At 54.4% G+C, this 17,300-nt stretch overlaps 1 protein-coding gene across 2 annotated transcripts in view; it reads right to left on the bottom strand.

Annotated features, from left to right (window-relative positions):
* Positions 1-13,257, bottom strand: part of UNC5B (unc-5 netrin receptor B) — an 89,577-nt gene extending 76,320 nt beyond the window's left edge. For both annotated transcript variants that reach the window (XM_032139326.2, XM_032139335.2), the window contains exon 1: positions 12,758-13,257. In XM_032139326.2, the coding sequence (XP_031995217.1) occupies positions 12,758-12,836 (79 nt within the window). In that variant the 5' untranslated portion in view covers positions 12,837-13,257. The remainder of the gene's footprint in view (positions 1-12,757) is intronic.
* Positions 13,258-17,300: the final 4,043 nt, after the last annotated feature.

Here is a 17,300-nt window from a genome sequence, read left to right as displayed (position 1 = left end):
TAAGATTTTGGGAAGACAATATCTCTGTAGGAACTAGGGGGTGCGGAAGAGGAGACTCTATTTGTCCTAGAAGCTTGAGTGGTCCTCCTCAACCCACCACAGGCTCAGCAGAGGAGCGGTGTGAGGGGCTGGCAAGGTGTGGCCAGCCAGGTGTGCTGCCAGCAGGCAGTGTCTGCAGGGTGTCCTCGAGTCTGCGTGGCACAATGGCAAGCAGTCCTCAAGACCCATGTCCCCTTCCAACTTGAGCTTCTCTCTGCCTTGGCATTTATGTGTCAGGCTCTGAACAGTGTGGGAGCAACTCAGAGAGTGAAGACTAGTCCAGGGATGTGGTGGGCTGGGAGGGAACAAAATGCAGAGAAGAAAACTCTTAACTCTTACTCCCTGCTGGTCCTGCCTGCCCCGTTTTCTAAGAATGGGCAGCCGGCCGAGGGATTATGTAACTTCTGGTGGGCATGGCAGATGGTGTGCTGGCTCACACAGCATCAAACCCGGCACTGACACTAACCTTCTCTGACGTGGCACCCAGGCCTCCTCTGCTCTGGGATGTGGGGTGTGCAATGGGGTCAGGGTATGAGGGCACAAAGATGGATGAGAAGTGGCTAAAACTCTTGTCACTTAGCTCAACAGCCGTGGCCAGCCAGGCATAGGAGAAGCCAGGTAAATGGCACGTGGGCCCTCTCATCCCTGCCACACAGGCAGCAGTTCCCAGGATGCACCGCATAGTCCAGGGGCTGTTCTGCAGGCCTCCTGCTGCCTCAGATCAGCGACCCCTGTGAGTTTGGAGAACAGTTTCTGAAGCACCTCTCTGGGTGTTTTCTCACTTGGCCCCACCTGGCATTCAGCTTCTTTTGTTCCTTTTGCTGATGGGTAAACTGAGACTCAAAGAAGGTGGGTGAGATTTGCCTATCACACAGACACAGATTTGGCCTTAGAGCTGGAGATTCCAGACTCCTAGTCCAGTGCCCTTTCCAAATGTGTATAACAAGGCAGGCTCTCCCAAATGTGTGTAACAAGGCAGGCTCTCCCCTCGCTGATAACCCTCAGACAATTACCAAGTCACCCCACAGGCCTTCCTGAACTGTACCCACGGTGCTTTACAGCGATGGGCTTTGACGGCTGGAAGGCATCTCAGAAGTCTGTAGGATAACCCCACTCTACCTTATGTCTAATATGCCCGTGTCAAGAAGGGAATATCAGAAAGAAAGAAGGCGGGCTCTGTGGATTTGGGATCCAGCAATCCAAAATCCTGCTAGAAGGCAGGATCCAGCAATTTGTGGATTTCCTTCTGGGTGGAAAGGAAAGAAAACCGACCTTCACTGACCATGCCCATTTCCTTTAATGTCCCCACAACCAATCAGGGGGCCCAGTTTATAGTGAGGAGATGCAGGCTCATGAAATTGCAGTTAGTGATGGGGCCAGGACTTGAACCCAGGTTTTCTGATTCCAGGACAGAACCTCTTCATTTGAACAGAGGAAGCTCAGAGAGGGAAAAGGACTGGCCCAATGTCACAAAGCAGATTAGCTACACGGCTAGGATTAGAATCCAGTTTTTTATTTCCAAAAAAAGAAAAAAAAGAATCCAGTTTTCCCAGTCCTCAACTTGGGGCTTTTTCTGCTGTCATTTCGTTGTGTGTGTGTGTGTGTGTGTGTGTGTGTGTGTCTATACAGAAGTGGGATGGACCATGAGGAAAATGTGGGGCTGGATCAACTTTGCAGCAGGGGTCACTGTGCCCAGCAGCCCCAGCTTTCCTGGGCTGCCAGGGAGGAATTCCAGATCAGCCTCTGGCAGGGGCCCCTGATAAGGACCAGTGAGCCACCAGCTAAGGATGGTCACTGGGCCAGGCTTGCTGCTGCCTGGGGATGTTTAATCTCCCAAAGATGTCAGTACTGGACATGGTGCCACCGACAGTCTGTATCAGCCAGACCCCGTGGCCAGAACTGCTCTCCTGCACCAAGCCCAGCTCCTGCTAAGAAGCTGGTAGCAGTTGCTATAGAGGGCTGAGGCTTGGAGTCAGATCTGGCCGTGGCCTTTAGATACACCTGCTCAGCCCACACTTGCTCTCAGGCCTCACAGCCAATTGTCCATGTGGTGAGCATTCTCTTGAGCCACAAGAAGGCAAGGTGGGGAGAAGTGATAATGGGCTTGTGGCTACAAGTAGGAAACAAACATTTTAAAGTGGCCTGGACCAGCTGTGCCTTACGAGGGCCACCTTGCAGATAAGTACAAAGTTTACCAGCCCAGCAAGTGTCTGCCAGTCTACTTTCTCTATGTAAAGGGGCCAAGGGCACTTGACTGCAAAACTTGGTTAATTCTCTGTGGCTCCGCTGGATTTAGTGAATAAATTCCTTCCTACCTAGGGGCTCTGATCACTGAAGACTTGGCTCTGGCTTCCACCATGTTGGGTACACAGTAAGTGCTCAAAGAAAGCAAGCAGCAGATAATGAAGGCAGGGAAGCAGGCAGGCAGGAGGGGAAGGCTGGAAGCAAAGGAATGAAAAAATCTTCTAATTCTTTGGTTACTCATCCACAGCAGCAGGTCCATGCACAGCTGGGACAAAATCACAGCTACCTCTCGGGTGAGTAAGGGCTGACCGTGAGTTCTCATTCATCCATTCTACAGAGATTTATCCAGTACCTTCTGGGTGCCAGGAATACACATGAGTGAGCAAAATCAGGCCCAGCCTCCCTAGTCACCTAGTGCCATGGCTGCTCTGCCATCACCTAGTCGTTTCAATCCATGCTGCCTGCCCCTGCTGAACCTGTCTCCCCAACCCTGGAGCCCTGGCTTGGTGACAAGGAAAGGGAAAGAATGCAGGCTGCCCCATCCGAGAGACTCCCACCCCACCACGGGTCACTGCTCACTCCGAATCTCACTCTGCTCTGCTGTGTCACAGAATGACCAAAGGTGGGACAGGGATGGGGGAGGGGGCCAGGGACAACTTTCCTGGAATTCCTGACTCAATTTCTTGTAAGCTCTGCATCCTGCATGGGTGTCCAGGTCCCCAGCCAGGCAGGCGGACGCCTCTGATCACATTACAGAGCTGCTTTCCTCGGGCTTTGTCTCCTGAAGGCAGTAATGCCTCCAGACGCCGCTTGGGGCCTCTGGGGGTTGCAGGCTCCTGGGTGATCTCAGCAGAAGACGCCCTGGGGATGCCTCCTGGGTCAGGGCAGGCCCAGGTGAACATCAGGCACCAGAAAAAGCAGCCTCTCTCTTCCTGCCCCTCTCCTTGGCTCTCTGGTCAACCTGGAAACTGCCACTTTGGGACTCTCAGTCCCCGTTCTGCCCAGAGATGCACAGGGAGCGAATCAGGGCCCAGGCCCAGCTCTAGCCCTATCCAGGGGTCAGCCAGATCGGGGGGTGGAGGAAGGGCAGGAAGAGAAGGGAAGGCAATGCAAATCCACAGAGCACCCACTCTGCCAAGACTGTATATGTGTTAGTTCACGTCACATCAGCACCTGGTGAAAGTGGTGGAATCATGCCTATCTCATGAATTGGGACACTGAGGCACAGAGGGTGAGCCACCTCTGGAAGATTCAAATCCTAAAGGCTGGGGCTCTTTCCACTGTACTAAGAGACCTCTGGGCCTAGAAGTCTTGAGTTGCTAGATGATCAGACACGAGTCAGAAGCTGAATGTAGAATTTGTCTCCTGGGTAGATATGCCAGACATTCCCACCCATACCTTCACGTACACATCCCCTACCAGGGCCACACTCTCCATTTACCCAAAGTCTCTCATCTTTCAAGGGCCAGTCAAGTGCAAACCTTCCTTCTTCCAGGAAGCCTTTTCTGACTGCCCAGGCCACAAGAGCTTCTTCCTCTCAACATCCAGACATTTCCCTTTGTTCCACCCAATACATGGCGCCCATATGATGATGAGGATGATGATGATGACAGTAGTGAATGTCACTGAGCTCTTCAAAATATGCAAAACACTTTTAAGCATGATCTCATTTATCCCCAAATCTAATGAGATTGGTGCTATTACTACTCCCATTTTACAAATGAAGGAACTAAGCTCAGAACTAAGCTCAGAGAGGGTAGGCAACTTGCTCTAAGACACACAGCCAGATGGTGGCACTGCCAAGATTTGAACCCAAGTAATGTGACTGCACAGCCTGCACTCTAAACATCGCACAAGACCCCTCCCAAGACACACACATCTTGGCTCATCCTTGAGTGATTCATATCTGTTGCGTCACCCTAACCCCCCTTGCACCCCAGCATCACAGGCCAGGCACTTGGCCCATGCTTCAAGAAGCAGCACAAAGCCCATCAGTTCTTCAAGAGTCAGGCCCATGGTTTTCAAGCTTCTGACCGTGGAGCTCAGCACTTGCTCAGGCTGAATGAATGGGCATGTGCATCAGGTTTTAGGGTGGGCTGGTGTTCTGATACCCTATATGGAGACAGGAGTCCTCATTCCCCAACCCCCAAGATTGGCCTACCCCTGCCTCTGAGAAATGAAACTATGCATGACATGGGGGCCAGGTCTGCAAAGTCTGTCCCTAACACACCCTCAGCAGGGCACACTTGAGCTTTGGAGTGGGCGACAAGGGGGGGACCACGGGCTCCTTCTCGCACATGCCCAGGCTGCCTCTGCCAGTGGGGCCCTTCTCTACCTCCTGGGCCCTGCTTGGCATCTGGGGTTCTCAGTTTCTGAGGCAGCAGATGCTTATGGAGCAGGAAAAAGGGACCGAGTTCCCAGAGGGTGATTTATGGCTTCAGTGAGAGAGACACCCAGGGCTGCATAATGCGTGCAAGGGCATTCCAGTCAATATATTGACTTTCCGGAGGGGCCTCTGTAAACACAAGTGGTTCTGGACCTCCCCTACCTCTGTTTCTTTCTGACTGCTGCGGCCTCTTCAGATAGAACCAGACAAAAACCCCACATCCTGTATGGATCATCCTTCCTCCTCTGCCCCACTCCAGACTTACAGATGGGAAGGGAAACCAAACAATCAGAACCCAGAGAGGGAAAGGCACTTGCCCAAGGTCTCACAGTAAATGAAAATCAAGAGCCAGAGTCTCCTAACTCCTTGGCCAGGAACGGCTGAGACTCCTGGCCCTGACCTCCCAGCTTTCACTCCCGTGGAGGAAGATGATGATGCATTGCTGGGCTCTCTCCAGGGCAGGGTGCATGCCAACAGGCCCTGAGTGATCGCTGTGTGCCGGGCACTGTGCTAAGGGCTTTACCATACATCAGCTCATGAGACTCTCAAGGCAATTCTGAGGATGATGTTATTATTACCCCCATTTTACAGATGAGAAAATGGAGGTACAGTCCAATTAGGTGAACTGCTCAACATCATCAAGTTAGTCAGTGACAATGCTGGGAGGCCGTGTTAACCTCCGTAGAATTCCAGTTGGCAATGCCATGCACTCTGCTGCACCCGCAGCTAAGGCCCCAGGGAGACGTGTGTGTGGAAAGAGAGCAGCTGGGGGTTCCCAAAAGTGGTGATGACAAAGGATCTCCCCACCCCTACCCCTGCCAAATGGCTCACAGAAGTGCTAGGCAGATTCCATCCTTCCCCTTCTTACCCACTTTGTGTTCTCTGGTGGGGGCAGGGCAGAAGGTAGAGAGATACCTCCCCATGTCTCCACCCCCAATATGATCCCTACCAGTGCTTAGAAAGTATTTTCTGGGCTCGTTCCACCTTTGGGAGCCACACAGAGAAATCCAAGAAGAAGGCCTTTTGCCTCCAGGGCCTGCCATGGTCCTAGCCCACAGAATCAGAAGCAGCTGAGAGGGCTCGTGACCCAAGCACACACATCAGTTGAACCTGGGATGCTGGGAGGTGGAATGGGGCCAGAGGGTTTGTTCTCCAAGGATTGGTGTCCACCTCAAGATGGTGAACACAGCAGATGCTAACAGGGGCAAATTTCCCAAGAGTAGGGAGAGGTCGGCTGGCACCCCTGCCCACATACCCAGCTAGCTAGCCCCCATCTCATCCTCTCTTCAGGACATGCTCTCAGAAGGACCGGAAAAGGACAGAGTCAAGGTCTGGCACTCATCACCCGCCCCAGGAAGCCCCATGCCTTACAACCTTGGCTCTGCTGTGCTCTTCCCTGCATATCATCTGTCACCCTCACATGGCATCTGCAATGCTCTGAATGCCACTTAACATTTCTAGAGTGGACATCAGCAACACTTACAGACAGCACCTCCTCGAGGGCTGCGGCCAGGGCTGCTTAGTAGTTCTGACCTTGTGATGGTTAATACTGAGTGTCAACTTGATTGGATGGAAGGATACAAAGTATTGATCCTGGGCGTGTCTGTGAGGGTGTTGCCAAAGGAGATTAACATTTGAGTCAGTGGGCTGGGAAAGGCAGACCCACCCTTAATCTGGGTGGGCACAATGTAATCAGCAGCTAGCACAGCTAGAATATAAGCAGACAGAAACATGTGAAAAGAGAGACTGGCCTAGCCTCCCAGCCTACATCTTTCTCCCGGGCTGGATGCTTTCTGCCCTTGAACATGAGACTAGAAGTTCTTCGGTTTTGGAACTCGGACTGGCTCTCCTTGCTCCTCAGCCAGCAGACAGCCTATTGTGGGACCTTGTGATCGTGTGAGTTAATACTTACTAAACTCTCCTTTATATATATATTCGTTCTTTCCCTCTAGAGAACCCTGACTAATACAAACCCGGGTCCCAGTCCTATCTCTTCAGCCTTCTAAGTGAGAGCTTCCACCTCCTCGGTGAGTTCTTACAAGGACAAAGTGAGATTGCACATATAAAAGGGTTTTGTAAACTGTAAAGCAACATGCACACCAGGGTGGGGGAAGGGACTGTGATTTTCCTGTAGGCCTCCTTGCTCCAGAACAGTCCATCTTATCCTAGAGTTGAAGTGATGGAAGTCCTTCCTGTGGACAGCCCTGGGAAAGCAGGGAAATGCTTCTGTGACCAAGAAAGTGGTAAGGACAGTGGAGTCCAGCATGTGTGTGGGTGTGTCTGTCCTCTTTCAACTGCTACCGCTGAGAGTCCCAGGCCCCAGCCACATCAGCCTGAGATGGGGTTCTCCACTGGGGATCCCACCCACTCAAGCTCTGCTGGCCCCTTCTCCAGCAAACTCTAGAGGAGAACTCACTCCCTTTGGTGGAGACAGGCTGAAGCATAAGCTGACCCAGGTCAGAGAGCAGATCTCCAAACCACAGCCACTCCCATGCTCTGGGGAAGCTGGGAGTTGACTGCAGGAGACTCCAGGTCTGGGACTCTGATCTTCCCAGAGGGCAGTAGCCCAAGCTGCTGGGCTGGCTTAGGGTCCATCTCGGCCAAACTTCCTCCCCCTGGAGCACCAGGACCCACCTTCAGGCAGGCCTGTCCCATCCGCACTCAGCAGGGGAAGCTGTCCTCTGCCCTTCCAACAGCAGAACCTGGCACTCAGGCCAAACCCTGCTCACAGTGCAGGTGTGGGGCAAAATGAGGTCTCTTAAGTGCTGATGGGCAAATGGCCTGTGTCCCATCCTGAAGTGGAATCCCCAACGGAATACAATGGATGGAGCTTCCCATGCCTGGTGGTGACTCACTGTCTCCACATTACACATACCTATTTATACACAAACACACCACAAATGTGCCCATGTGACATTGCCCACCCCCCACACACCCAAACACACACACAGCCTATACATCACACATCCTGAGTTACAAAAGGCACAACCCTCCTCAAACACACATCCATCCTCCGGCACACACCCAGTGCATGCCTCGCCCCCACGCACACCTGACACCCCAATGCAACACCACACCCACCCTCCCCTCCCACTGCAAACTCCCACCTCCGCCCACCTGCTCAATACACATTCTCACCCCCCACACACTCCTTAATACATACTCTCACACCCACAAGCCTGCCTTCTTGGAGAGGCGAGGCGAGCCGAGCCGTGCAGCGCCGCGAAGGGGTAAGTTGCAAGCGCTGGGGGCAGCCTGTTCTGGGAGGTGAGAAGGAGGGCGGCTCCGCGCACTCACTCGCTAGGCGGTGGCGTTAGAGCTCCCGGGGCTCCAGTGGACCGATTTAGCTCGGCTGGGGAGGGAGGTGGAGATGGGGACTGGGGGTGGGGGACGCAGGAGAGGGTAGAATCCAGCCCCGAAAGCGGCGGAGATGCTAATCAGGCCGCTTAGTTGGAAAAGGTAAATTCGGGCGCTCCCAGCAGCCCAGCGCTTTTGGAGAGAAGGAAGAGGAAACAAAAGGGGTGGGGGTGGGGGAGCGGGGAGGCGGCTGATTGATGTCCGCACTTCGGCAAATATTTTCGCTGCCGTTAGCATCCCCGAAGACCGGAAGGAACGCCGCGGGACCTGTGGCTTAGCGCGCTCCGCCCGGGCTTGTCTGCCCGCGGGGGCTCAGCGGCTGAGGCGGCTCTGGGCCGGAGTTCCAATCCAGCGCCACCCAACTCCCAGTCGGGGGCCGAGGCCAGTGCCGGGATGCCAGCTTCTCCCAAAAAGATCCTGCCTCAGGGAAATGCATGGAGCCGGGGGCGGGGGGGAAGCCCGCGGCGCCCCCGGCGGATCGCAGACCCTAGGGGGGCGGGAGGTGGCGCCCCAGCCCCAACCTCTGGGGCCAGCCCAGTGGGTGGGAAGTGCCCATACCCTAGGCCTTCCGGAAAGTGCTCTCTCCTTGTATTATTCTAATTACGGTATTTTTAATTTCCTTAAAAAAATAAGAAACAGAAAAGCACAGAACGCACTTGTTTGGTTTCATTTTGCCTTCACAGCTTTAATGACTCTATTTGTGGAAGCTGTTTAGGAAACTGGTGAGGAGGAGAAGGAGGAGGACGCCAAGAGAAGCGCCAGCTCTGGCCTGAGTGCCGGCTTTCTCCTCCCTACCCTCTGGGGGCCATCTGTCCAGGCTGCAGTTTCCCTAGGCCCAGGCTCCCACCCCCAAGTCTCAGCCTATGACCCAGCCCCCTCTGCCCCTTCCTGAAGGCGGCAGTGGCCTCCAAGCTGTCTCCTTTCCACCCAACCCCAACTCTGAGGGTCAAAAGACCTGCCGCCTGCAGGCCCTGGGGGAGGGAGGTTCCCAGCACTGTCTATTCAGAATCACTAACCTTGTCTGAGAGCACTTGGAATGGAAAGGATCCATCTCCCCCCAGCCCATCCCCAAAGTCTTAGGCAGCCCACAAACCTCCTTAGAAAACCTCTGTGGCTCAGGGAATGGGGGGTACTCATCTTAAGCCCTGACACCCAGGAAAAGGGTCACTAGACCTTCGGTCCAGGAGAAACTCAACAACAAAGAGGTGGGGGAGGACACTGGCTCCTAAAGCTTTGAATATAAGTAAAAAGGAAAACATATTCTGTCCCCAACTCTACAAATGGGTGCAGAGCTCTAAAATGCTAATGTTTATTTGGCCATGCAGCCCAAGGGAGCTTGGCTTGTGACCCGTCTCCCTTCCCCAGGTCAGGGCAGTGGCTCAGGAGGCCAATGCTGGGGGTCGGGGGAACCACCTTTGGGCACTTGCCCGGTCTCAGAGCTTCACTCCTGACCTTTGGCTCTGCCCTGTTCCCTCTCTCCTGGAACACCTCTTCACCCTCCCAACTCTCAACCTCTTTCCTCCATCCTGCCATGAGTTCCAGTCTAAAGCAGCCATCAAAGCAATCTTATCTTTAGCTGCCTGCCTTAAGTGGTGCCTCAATTTCAGAGTCTCGAGCCCACACCCATGATGGTGGGTCTCCAGCCCAGGTGGAATGAAGGAGCTAGAAGCACTAGACTGAGGTCCTGAGGCCTCAGTTCAAGTCCTGGCGCTACCGGTGAGTCCCAATGTGACCTTGGGGAAGTTGGCCTGTCCCAAAGTGTCAACAGTTAAATAAGTGGATTGGAAAAGAGGGGAACTGTTTTATCCTACAGAATTCCCTGTTTGTGGGGGAGGGGAGAGAGGTGGAGGAGAGAGATTACAGGAGAAATTCCTCCCCTGCAGTGGTACTTTCACTTTAATGAGAAAACCCATTAAGACACTTGATTTTCCATTTGTTTAAGTGAGATGAGTGTTTGCTACAGTGAGTGCAGAGGGAGACGAGGACAGGCTACCATTGTGTGTGCACACACACCAAGCAGAGACACTACAAAAACTGTGATTTTAATGGCACCTTAAAAAGAAGTATTATCGTGACACCTCGACTCGTTCTCAACCATCCCAGCCAGAGGCCATGGAAAGGCTCATTAAAAGCTCCAGGAAGGGCTGAAAGGTGGGGTGGGAGGAGATTTCCAGGGCCAACCAAAGCTTTTGAAGTGGCCTTTTCTGGCTAGTCACTTGCTGACATTACCTTCTAAGGGTCTGGGGTTTTATGGTTCCAGTTTTGATTTCTCCAGCATCAGACTTTACAGCTTAAAAATATTCTCAGTGCTGTGAAGGGAGCTCATTCCCATATTCACCAGGGATGGGGTGGGGGTGGGGAAAAGGAGAGAGCGGTGCCTGCCACTTGAGGGGAGCTTGGACACCCCCAGTAAAGATCCCTCTTTGCAGAGACGGCCTCACCTGCCTCAGTCTGTTATGAGCCTCATGGCAGAGGGGTGGTGGATAAGAATGGGAGGGAGGGTCTGCTGGACTTGAATCAGTCTGGCTATTGGACAAGAGCCCTTCACATGTCTTCAATCTGTGGCCAAGTGAAGGCAAGATTTGGAGAAAGCCAACACTCTGGCCTTGATTTCCCCCATCAGTGAAATGGTGCTTGTGAAAGATCCACTGGAAAAACCCAAAGAACATTCTGAAAGAATGATGCTCTGTGCCTGTGGCATTAGCGAAAAAAAGATTGTGTGGGAGGCAGGGACATGTTCTCCCTCCTGAAGGCAGGTTTCTAAGGGCCACACATTCTGGGCAATGAGAAGGCTGCAGGCCGACCCCACCAGTTGGCCCCTCTCCAGGCTGGTGGGCAGGCAGCTCCTGCCGCGCTAAGTAATGAGCACAATTCCAACGCCGCTTCTGCTCGCTGGTGAGAAATCAAAGCCGGGTATTAGAGGCCATTTCTGACTGGGCACCATTCGTGCCCAAATCCATCAAAGCCCTGGGCCTGGGGTTTCTTCTGGGGAAGGTGGGGGCTGGATGCTTTGTTAAGCAAGAAATGCAGGCCACCCCCAGCCTTCCTGTGCAAGCCCACCCACCCAGAGAACTATAGGCCAACCAGTCTTGTCTTTCTCCTACAGCAGCCCCTCATTCCTGGTAACCTAAGTATTTATTCCTAATCCCACTGTCCTGCTGGTACAAAAGCAGCTTCCCAAGACACAAACCTGCCCATGTGCCATTTACAGAGACTTCACCCTACCCTTCAATCATCTCCTCAAACCCCCTCCAACCAGAAACCAACAGCCCAACCAAGCACCTCCCACGTCTAACTGCACCCTTTAAAACAAGGTTGGACATTCAGCAGCCTGCCTTCCCCCATCCCCATCATTACCTTCCAACTTCAAAACACTGCTTTAAATACCAGAGTCTGCCCAAATCATAATTAACTTGGATCAAATGGTTGAGTGTTGTAACTCTACTGCACAGGACTTGCACCAGAAAAAAAAAAAGTGGGGAATGTGCTAAAGCCAAGCCCTCACTCCTCGCCGTGGGAATCACTAATTCCAGAATGAGGAATCTTTGGCTATGGAGGGGGGAAGGGCGGATGTCAACATCGCAGCAGGAGGTAGGTGGGGAGGGCTGCGTCATCTCGTTCACTTTCTGCTCCAGTTTTCCTGCTCCACTCTCAGCCTCAACTCAGAGAGGACTCCGTGCAGGAGTCCCCGTCCCCACCTGGCTCCAGAGCCGAGGCGCCCGGCAGCCGTGGCTAGCCCACTTGCTTGGGTTGGGGTACTAGAGAGAGGGTGGCTCCAGTCAGTCCACAGCCTCCCCGAGAAGACGCAGCCCAGCCAGCGACGCCGGGTCCAGCTACAGGACGAGCGAGAAACGTATTCATCCACGGCGAGAGAGGCGGGTTAGGGACTTTATTTCGGAGCCTACCAGTTCGCTGAAGTCATCTTGGTGGGTCCAGAGCGGGCGCTGTACCAAGGAGAGCGCACCTAGTCTGTTCCCCGGACAGCGAGAATGTCAGTGACCCATTTAAAAGGAAACTCCGCAGGATCGCTAAGAACCCCCGCCCGCATCCAACACACGCACACACGCGCACACACACACACACACACACCCTCCAACACTCAGAAAAAAAAAAAAAAAATTCTTCCAGACCTGCGGGCCCAGCGATCTCGGGGAAAGCTATGTGTGCAGGACTTAACCCTCCCCGCTTCAGGAGCCCTGCAAGCCGGCCTGCCCCGGCTGCCGGAGCGCTTACTGTGTTCAGCAGGTCTTTTCGCTCTCTCCCTATAGCCTGCAGATTCCTGTCCCTATACCGCGTAAGAGCCTAGGCGAGCCGGGACCAGACTAGTAAATTACCGGCGTACGGCAGCGAGCGCACACCTTGCTTATGTAGCCACAGTTCTTTTTCCGGGCGGATGCCAGGCGCGCGGAGAGCCGGGCGTCCCCAAGAGGCGGATCCTCCCGGAGACTCAGACCCTGACTCCGACACCCCTTCCAGGGAGAAGAAGGGATCCCTTTCAGAAGCGAGCAGGGAGCTTTCAGCTTACTGTGAACCCCCTTCCCTGCGCCCCCCTCCCGTGATGTGGATGCGCCATTGCCCACTTTGGAAGGCAGTAAAATCTACATTCTAACTTGGGCGCCCTTGCCGCTTTTCCTGCGCGCATCGACGCGACAAAAGACTACCTCAACTTCAGGACAGAGTGAGGCGCAAGGGTCCCCTAGCCCCGCGCCCCCAGGCCCGATCGCTTCCTACCTGCTTGGCTCAGCCTCGGGTCCCAGCAGAGCAGTAGTGCCAGCAGCAGCGCGCCCCGAGCTCCGCTCCGGGCCCACATGCTCCCGCGGCCCGGTTCGGGCGCCTCTCCCCCAGGGCTGTCTCCCTGGCCCCAGCCTCGCCGCCGCCGTCTCCGCCGCCGCCGCCTCCTCCTCGTCGTCCTCCCCGGCGCCCGGCAGCGCCAGCCCGTGCCTTCCGTGGGGGCAGCGGAAGCCACGCCGCGCGGAGGGCCGCCTGGCACTCGGAGCGCGGTGGGTGCCTGGCGCCGGCTCTCGAACCAGGCTCCGGCGCGCCCCTCTGGCTCCGGGTCTCCGAGCGCTCGCCTGGCTCCGGCGCTCTGGCTCCGAAGTTGCGCGACCGCTCAGTGGCGCTCGCAGCGGCGGCGCCGCGCAGTCCCAGCCCCTGTGCGCGCCTCTCCGAGCCCCGCGGCTGACTGCGGCTCCGGCGCCCTAGCCGGCCCCAGCCGCCTGCCACAATGCCGAGCGCCGCCGCTCGCTCGCCGGAGTGAGTTCGCCAGCTGAGGGGACCGCGCGCGGCCGGGGCGGGGCCTGGGCGGCCGAGGGCGGAGCCGGCAGGGGGTCCTTGAGGGGGGGATCCGACGGCCATCTGGGCGCGGCCGCGGCAGAGCTGGGGGACCCCAGGGGAGGGTCCTCGCGAGACGCTGGGCGCGGCGCTTTGAAAACCCTGGCCCATGGAGAATGGCTGGACGTGGAGGCGGCCCAATTTTGGCTCCCCCAAATTAAGGAAATCTGGCTTTGCGCCTTCATTTGGCTTGGCCATGTCAGCTTTCTCCTCTGATTAAACATAAGACTCTCACTTTTGGCTCCCCTGTCTGTAGTATGCGTTCTGCCTTCCACATGTGGGGGTCTTTCCAAAAAAAGCCTCCCAAAATGAGAACACCCAAGTCCTGGTTACGCGGGGGCTTACAGCGATATGAAGCTGGGTATAGATTAGGATCATCCTGGCTGGCTGTGCTTGTCTGTATGATCTCCGGCAGAACTGTTAACCAGACCCCTGGAAACCCCTCCAGCACTCTGATCCTGGGTTGTTGTAAACCAGCCTCCTACGTGACAGTGGGACAGCCATTTTTGGCTCAGTGTAAACTTGGACTCTGCCCCTTACTTACTGTGTGACCTTGAAAAAGTTACTTAACAATTCTGATGCTCCCTTCATCATCATCTGTAAAATGGAGGAAAAGGATAACTATTTCACAAGGGGGTATAGAATTAAATTTTAAAACTTGTGTGGAAATTGCAGTGCAAGTGTCAATAATCTCTTTCCAAGATTCTCCCCTCCCAGCCAGTCTGATTCCAGGGGGAAAGACCTGACCACCCAAGGGTGGTCCAAGGAGCACGTGGGGACAGGTGAGGTTTAAAGGATGGGCAGTATCTTGGGACTGAAACCCAGAGAGATCAGAACGAGCGGATCAGCTAACATAGGCAAAGACCTTTCCTGTGCCAGGCACAGGGCTAAGCATTCTGTATGCATCACGTCAGTTAATTCTCACAACCCTCTGAAGTAAGCACCATTTACATCCGGTTTTACAGATGAAGGACCCGAGGCACAGAGGTGTAAAGCCACCTGCTGGAGATCACACTGCTTGGAGTGAATGAGTGACTGAGCAAAGGGAATGGGGGAGATGGGATTGGAAAGAAACCCTCTGAATGGGGGAGCCTCACTCAAACACCTTCCCTGGGGCTGGATTGGGCTGTGCGAAGGGGACTGTCCTAGCTGTTTCCCCAGAGGTGAGGTGAAGGCAGGACTACCCAGTACCCTCTCCACACACACTCCCCTCACAGGCCGGGGTCTGGAGTATCTGGGGGAGGTCATGCATGCCATCAGCACATCTCCCTAACCCTCTCTGACTGGGCACCCAGCATCAGGAGGGTGGCAACGGGTGGACTGGGACTCCCTGGGGGAAGGACTTCCGTCAATTGAGAGAGGCTGCTGTGGGCAAAGGTAGGTTGCTTAGCTTGGCCTCTGACAGCCCAGGCAAGGGCAGTGGATGAGAGAGTCAACAGCTCAGCACACCCAAACAACTCCACCTTGCAAATACACATGCACACACACACCTACCCACCCATACACACCTGCAAAGGTACATACACGAAAACATACAACAAAGACAATAGGTGCAATGTTTCACCTCCCAGAAACATCACACCTACAAATAGGCACCCCACTCCAGAGACACCCACATACCAAAGATGTATGCCTAAAAAAAGCAAACACGCAGGCACACACAACTAAAAACACAAATAGGCAGATGACTCCCAAGACAAATAGATATTTAGATACTTAACTACTGCCAGGAAACACATACAGGCACGCCTGTGCCAAGACCCACATCTGAAGGTCATCCCCTGGATGCAGGCACATGGTCAAGGTTGTGCCTGTGCTAGAGAGCTCAGCAGGGACCTCAGCAGAGATGGGCAGCATGCAGAGACCACAGCATGTTCTCTCTCTCCCCCCAACCTCCTTCTCTCTCTCCTTCAGGCCAGTGGGGTATTGGAGATTTTTCTAAAAAGTTCCAGCCCTTGGAACTTTGCTGTTTAGGTGGTAAAGTGTAGCCAGCAGGCCCTTCTAGTCCAAGTATCAGGTATCATGGCTTTAATTCCTGGCTGGAGAAAAGGGGGACTGGAGATGGGGGCAAGCAAAAGGAGGACATTAGCCCCTCTCCTGCCAGTCCCTGCCCCACTTCCCTTCTCAGCCTAACCACTCTCTCAACTCTTGAAATATACTCATGGGAGGTCCTGGGCCCTGCTCTCCCTCCAGGACTCCAGCATCAGGGTACGGGATTTTGTATGTTGGGAATCCTCTGTAACTGCTCTGTGCCCCTGCTCCTGTACCAAGTCTCTGACCCTTCTCTAGCCACCTGCAGCTGAGCAGTTGCAGATGGGGTTCCTCTCCAGCCCTGGCATCTCAAGAGTGCAGGCTCTCAGCTGAGGCCAGGGAAGGGGCTTCAGAGGGAGTCAGACTCCCCCTGAGCCATACCTTTCCCCAGGATGGGTGAAGAATGGGCAGGGTCCCTGCCTAGGGGATGACACATTAGGATAGCAGGATTAAGATTTGCCAGGGTGTTCCCAAACCCAGTGCCATGGGCCTCACAGCAAAGGCATCCTGCTGGGAGTTAAGCATGAGGATGAGGCAGTGAGTTGCTTGAAGTCAGGTGCCCTGTGTTCCCTGTTCCCCATGATATATCTAGCACTGAAGACAGTTTCCGGCATGGCAGGGATGCAAGCAACCTTGGTTGAGTTGGTACATTAGTAAGGCTGGGGGGAAAGGAGCTGATGGTCAAAGGGCCTACAAAGTTGCTATGTGAGCCCCACCCTCCCCTCCCCTCCATTTCCTGGGGTCTGGGGGTTCTGAGGCTGGAAGTAGGGCAGGCTTTGTGGCATCGATCTGCTTTGAAATCAGTCCCAGAGCCAGTTCTCACCCTTGGTGGGGACTGCAGATGCTTCCACCGGCTACCTTCACTTCTCTCAAACCACAGGAGTGTGTAGGAAAGAGTTCTGGATCTGGAGGGCTGTGGCCCTAGACCTGGGGGCTGCTCTTACCTACTGGGGGATCTTAAGCCAGTTACTGAAACTTTCCCAGCGTCAGTTTCCTCAGTTGTAAAACAGGAATAATAATTACTTCACAGGATTAAGAAGAATAATAAGGCCAATAGCCTGGCTGTATAAAAACTGCCTATTTGATAACAATTACGATTTAAAAGCAGCTGTAGGGGCTCCCGGCAGGAGTGGCTGCCGGCTTGGGGTTGACGCCTCCCGCTCCGCCGGTACCGTGTGCGCGAAGGTGCCACCAGGCGGCGCGCTGCCGCTTACGCCTCCCCGTGGCCGCCAGCCTCCCTCCTCCCGCGGTGGGAGAATTGTCCTGGCCCCACCCCGCCTGGAGCCGCCCTGACAGGGTCCTTGTCCCGGGTTGTCAGGGGAAGTGGCACTCAGACGACTCCGTTTGCAGGATCTTGAGTGGGAAGGCTGGGGAATGAGTTCACGATGCCTCCCCCGAGTCGTTCGGTCCAGAACGGACCCCAAAAACCTGGACCCTGGAGAAGGGAAGCGCCTAAAGCTGAAGTCCTTAACGCTTTACCATCTCTTTGTAATAATATTATCAGAGCTAAGGTTGAGTGCTTACTATGTGCCAGGTACTATTCAAAATCCTTCGGCCGGGCACAGTGGCTCACGCCTGTAATGCCAGCACTTTGGGAGGCGGAGGCGGGCGGATCACTTAACGTCAGGAGTTCAAGACCAGCCTGCCCAACATGGCGAAACCCCATCCCTACTAGCAATACAAAAATTAGCTAGACATGGTATCGTGCTCTGTTAATCCCAGCTATTCGGGAGGCTGAGGCACGAGAATTGCTTGAACCCAGAAGGCAGAGGTTTCCTGTGAGCCGAGATCGTGCCACTGCACTCCAGCCTGGGGGACAGAGTGATATACTGTCTCAAAAAAAAAAAAAAAAAGTACCGCTTTAAACATTTTAAAGTGCACAATCCAGTGGTTTTTAGTATATTTCCAATGT

Source organism: Hylobates moloch, unplaced genomic scaffold, assembly GCF_009828535.3.
Source record: "Hylobates moloch isolate HMO894 unplaced genomic scaffold, HMol_V3 SCAFFOLD_3, whole genome shotgun sequence".
Classification (NCBI taxonomy): domain Eukaryota; kingdom Metazoa; phylum Chordata; class Mammalia; order Primates; family Hylobatidae; genus Hylobates; species Hylobates moloch.
This window is presented reverse-complemented; position numbering and strand designations above follow the sequence as displayed.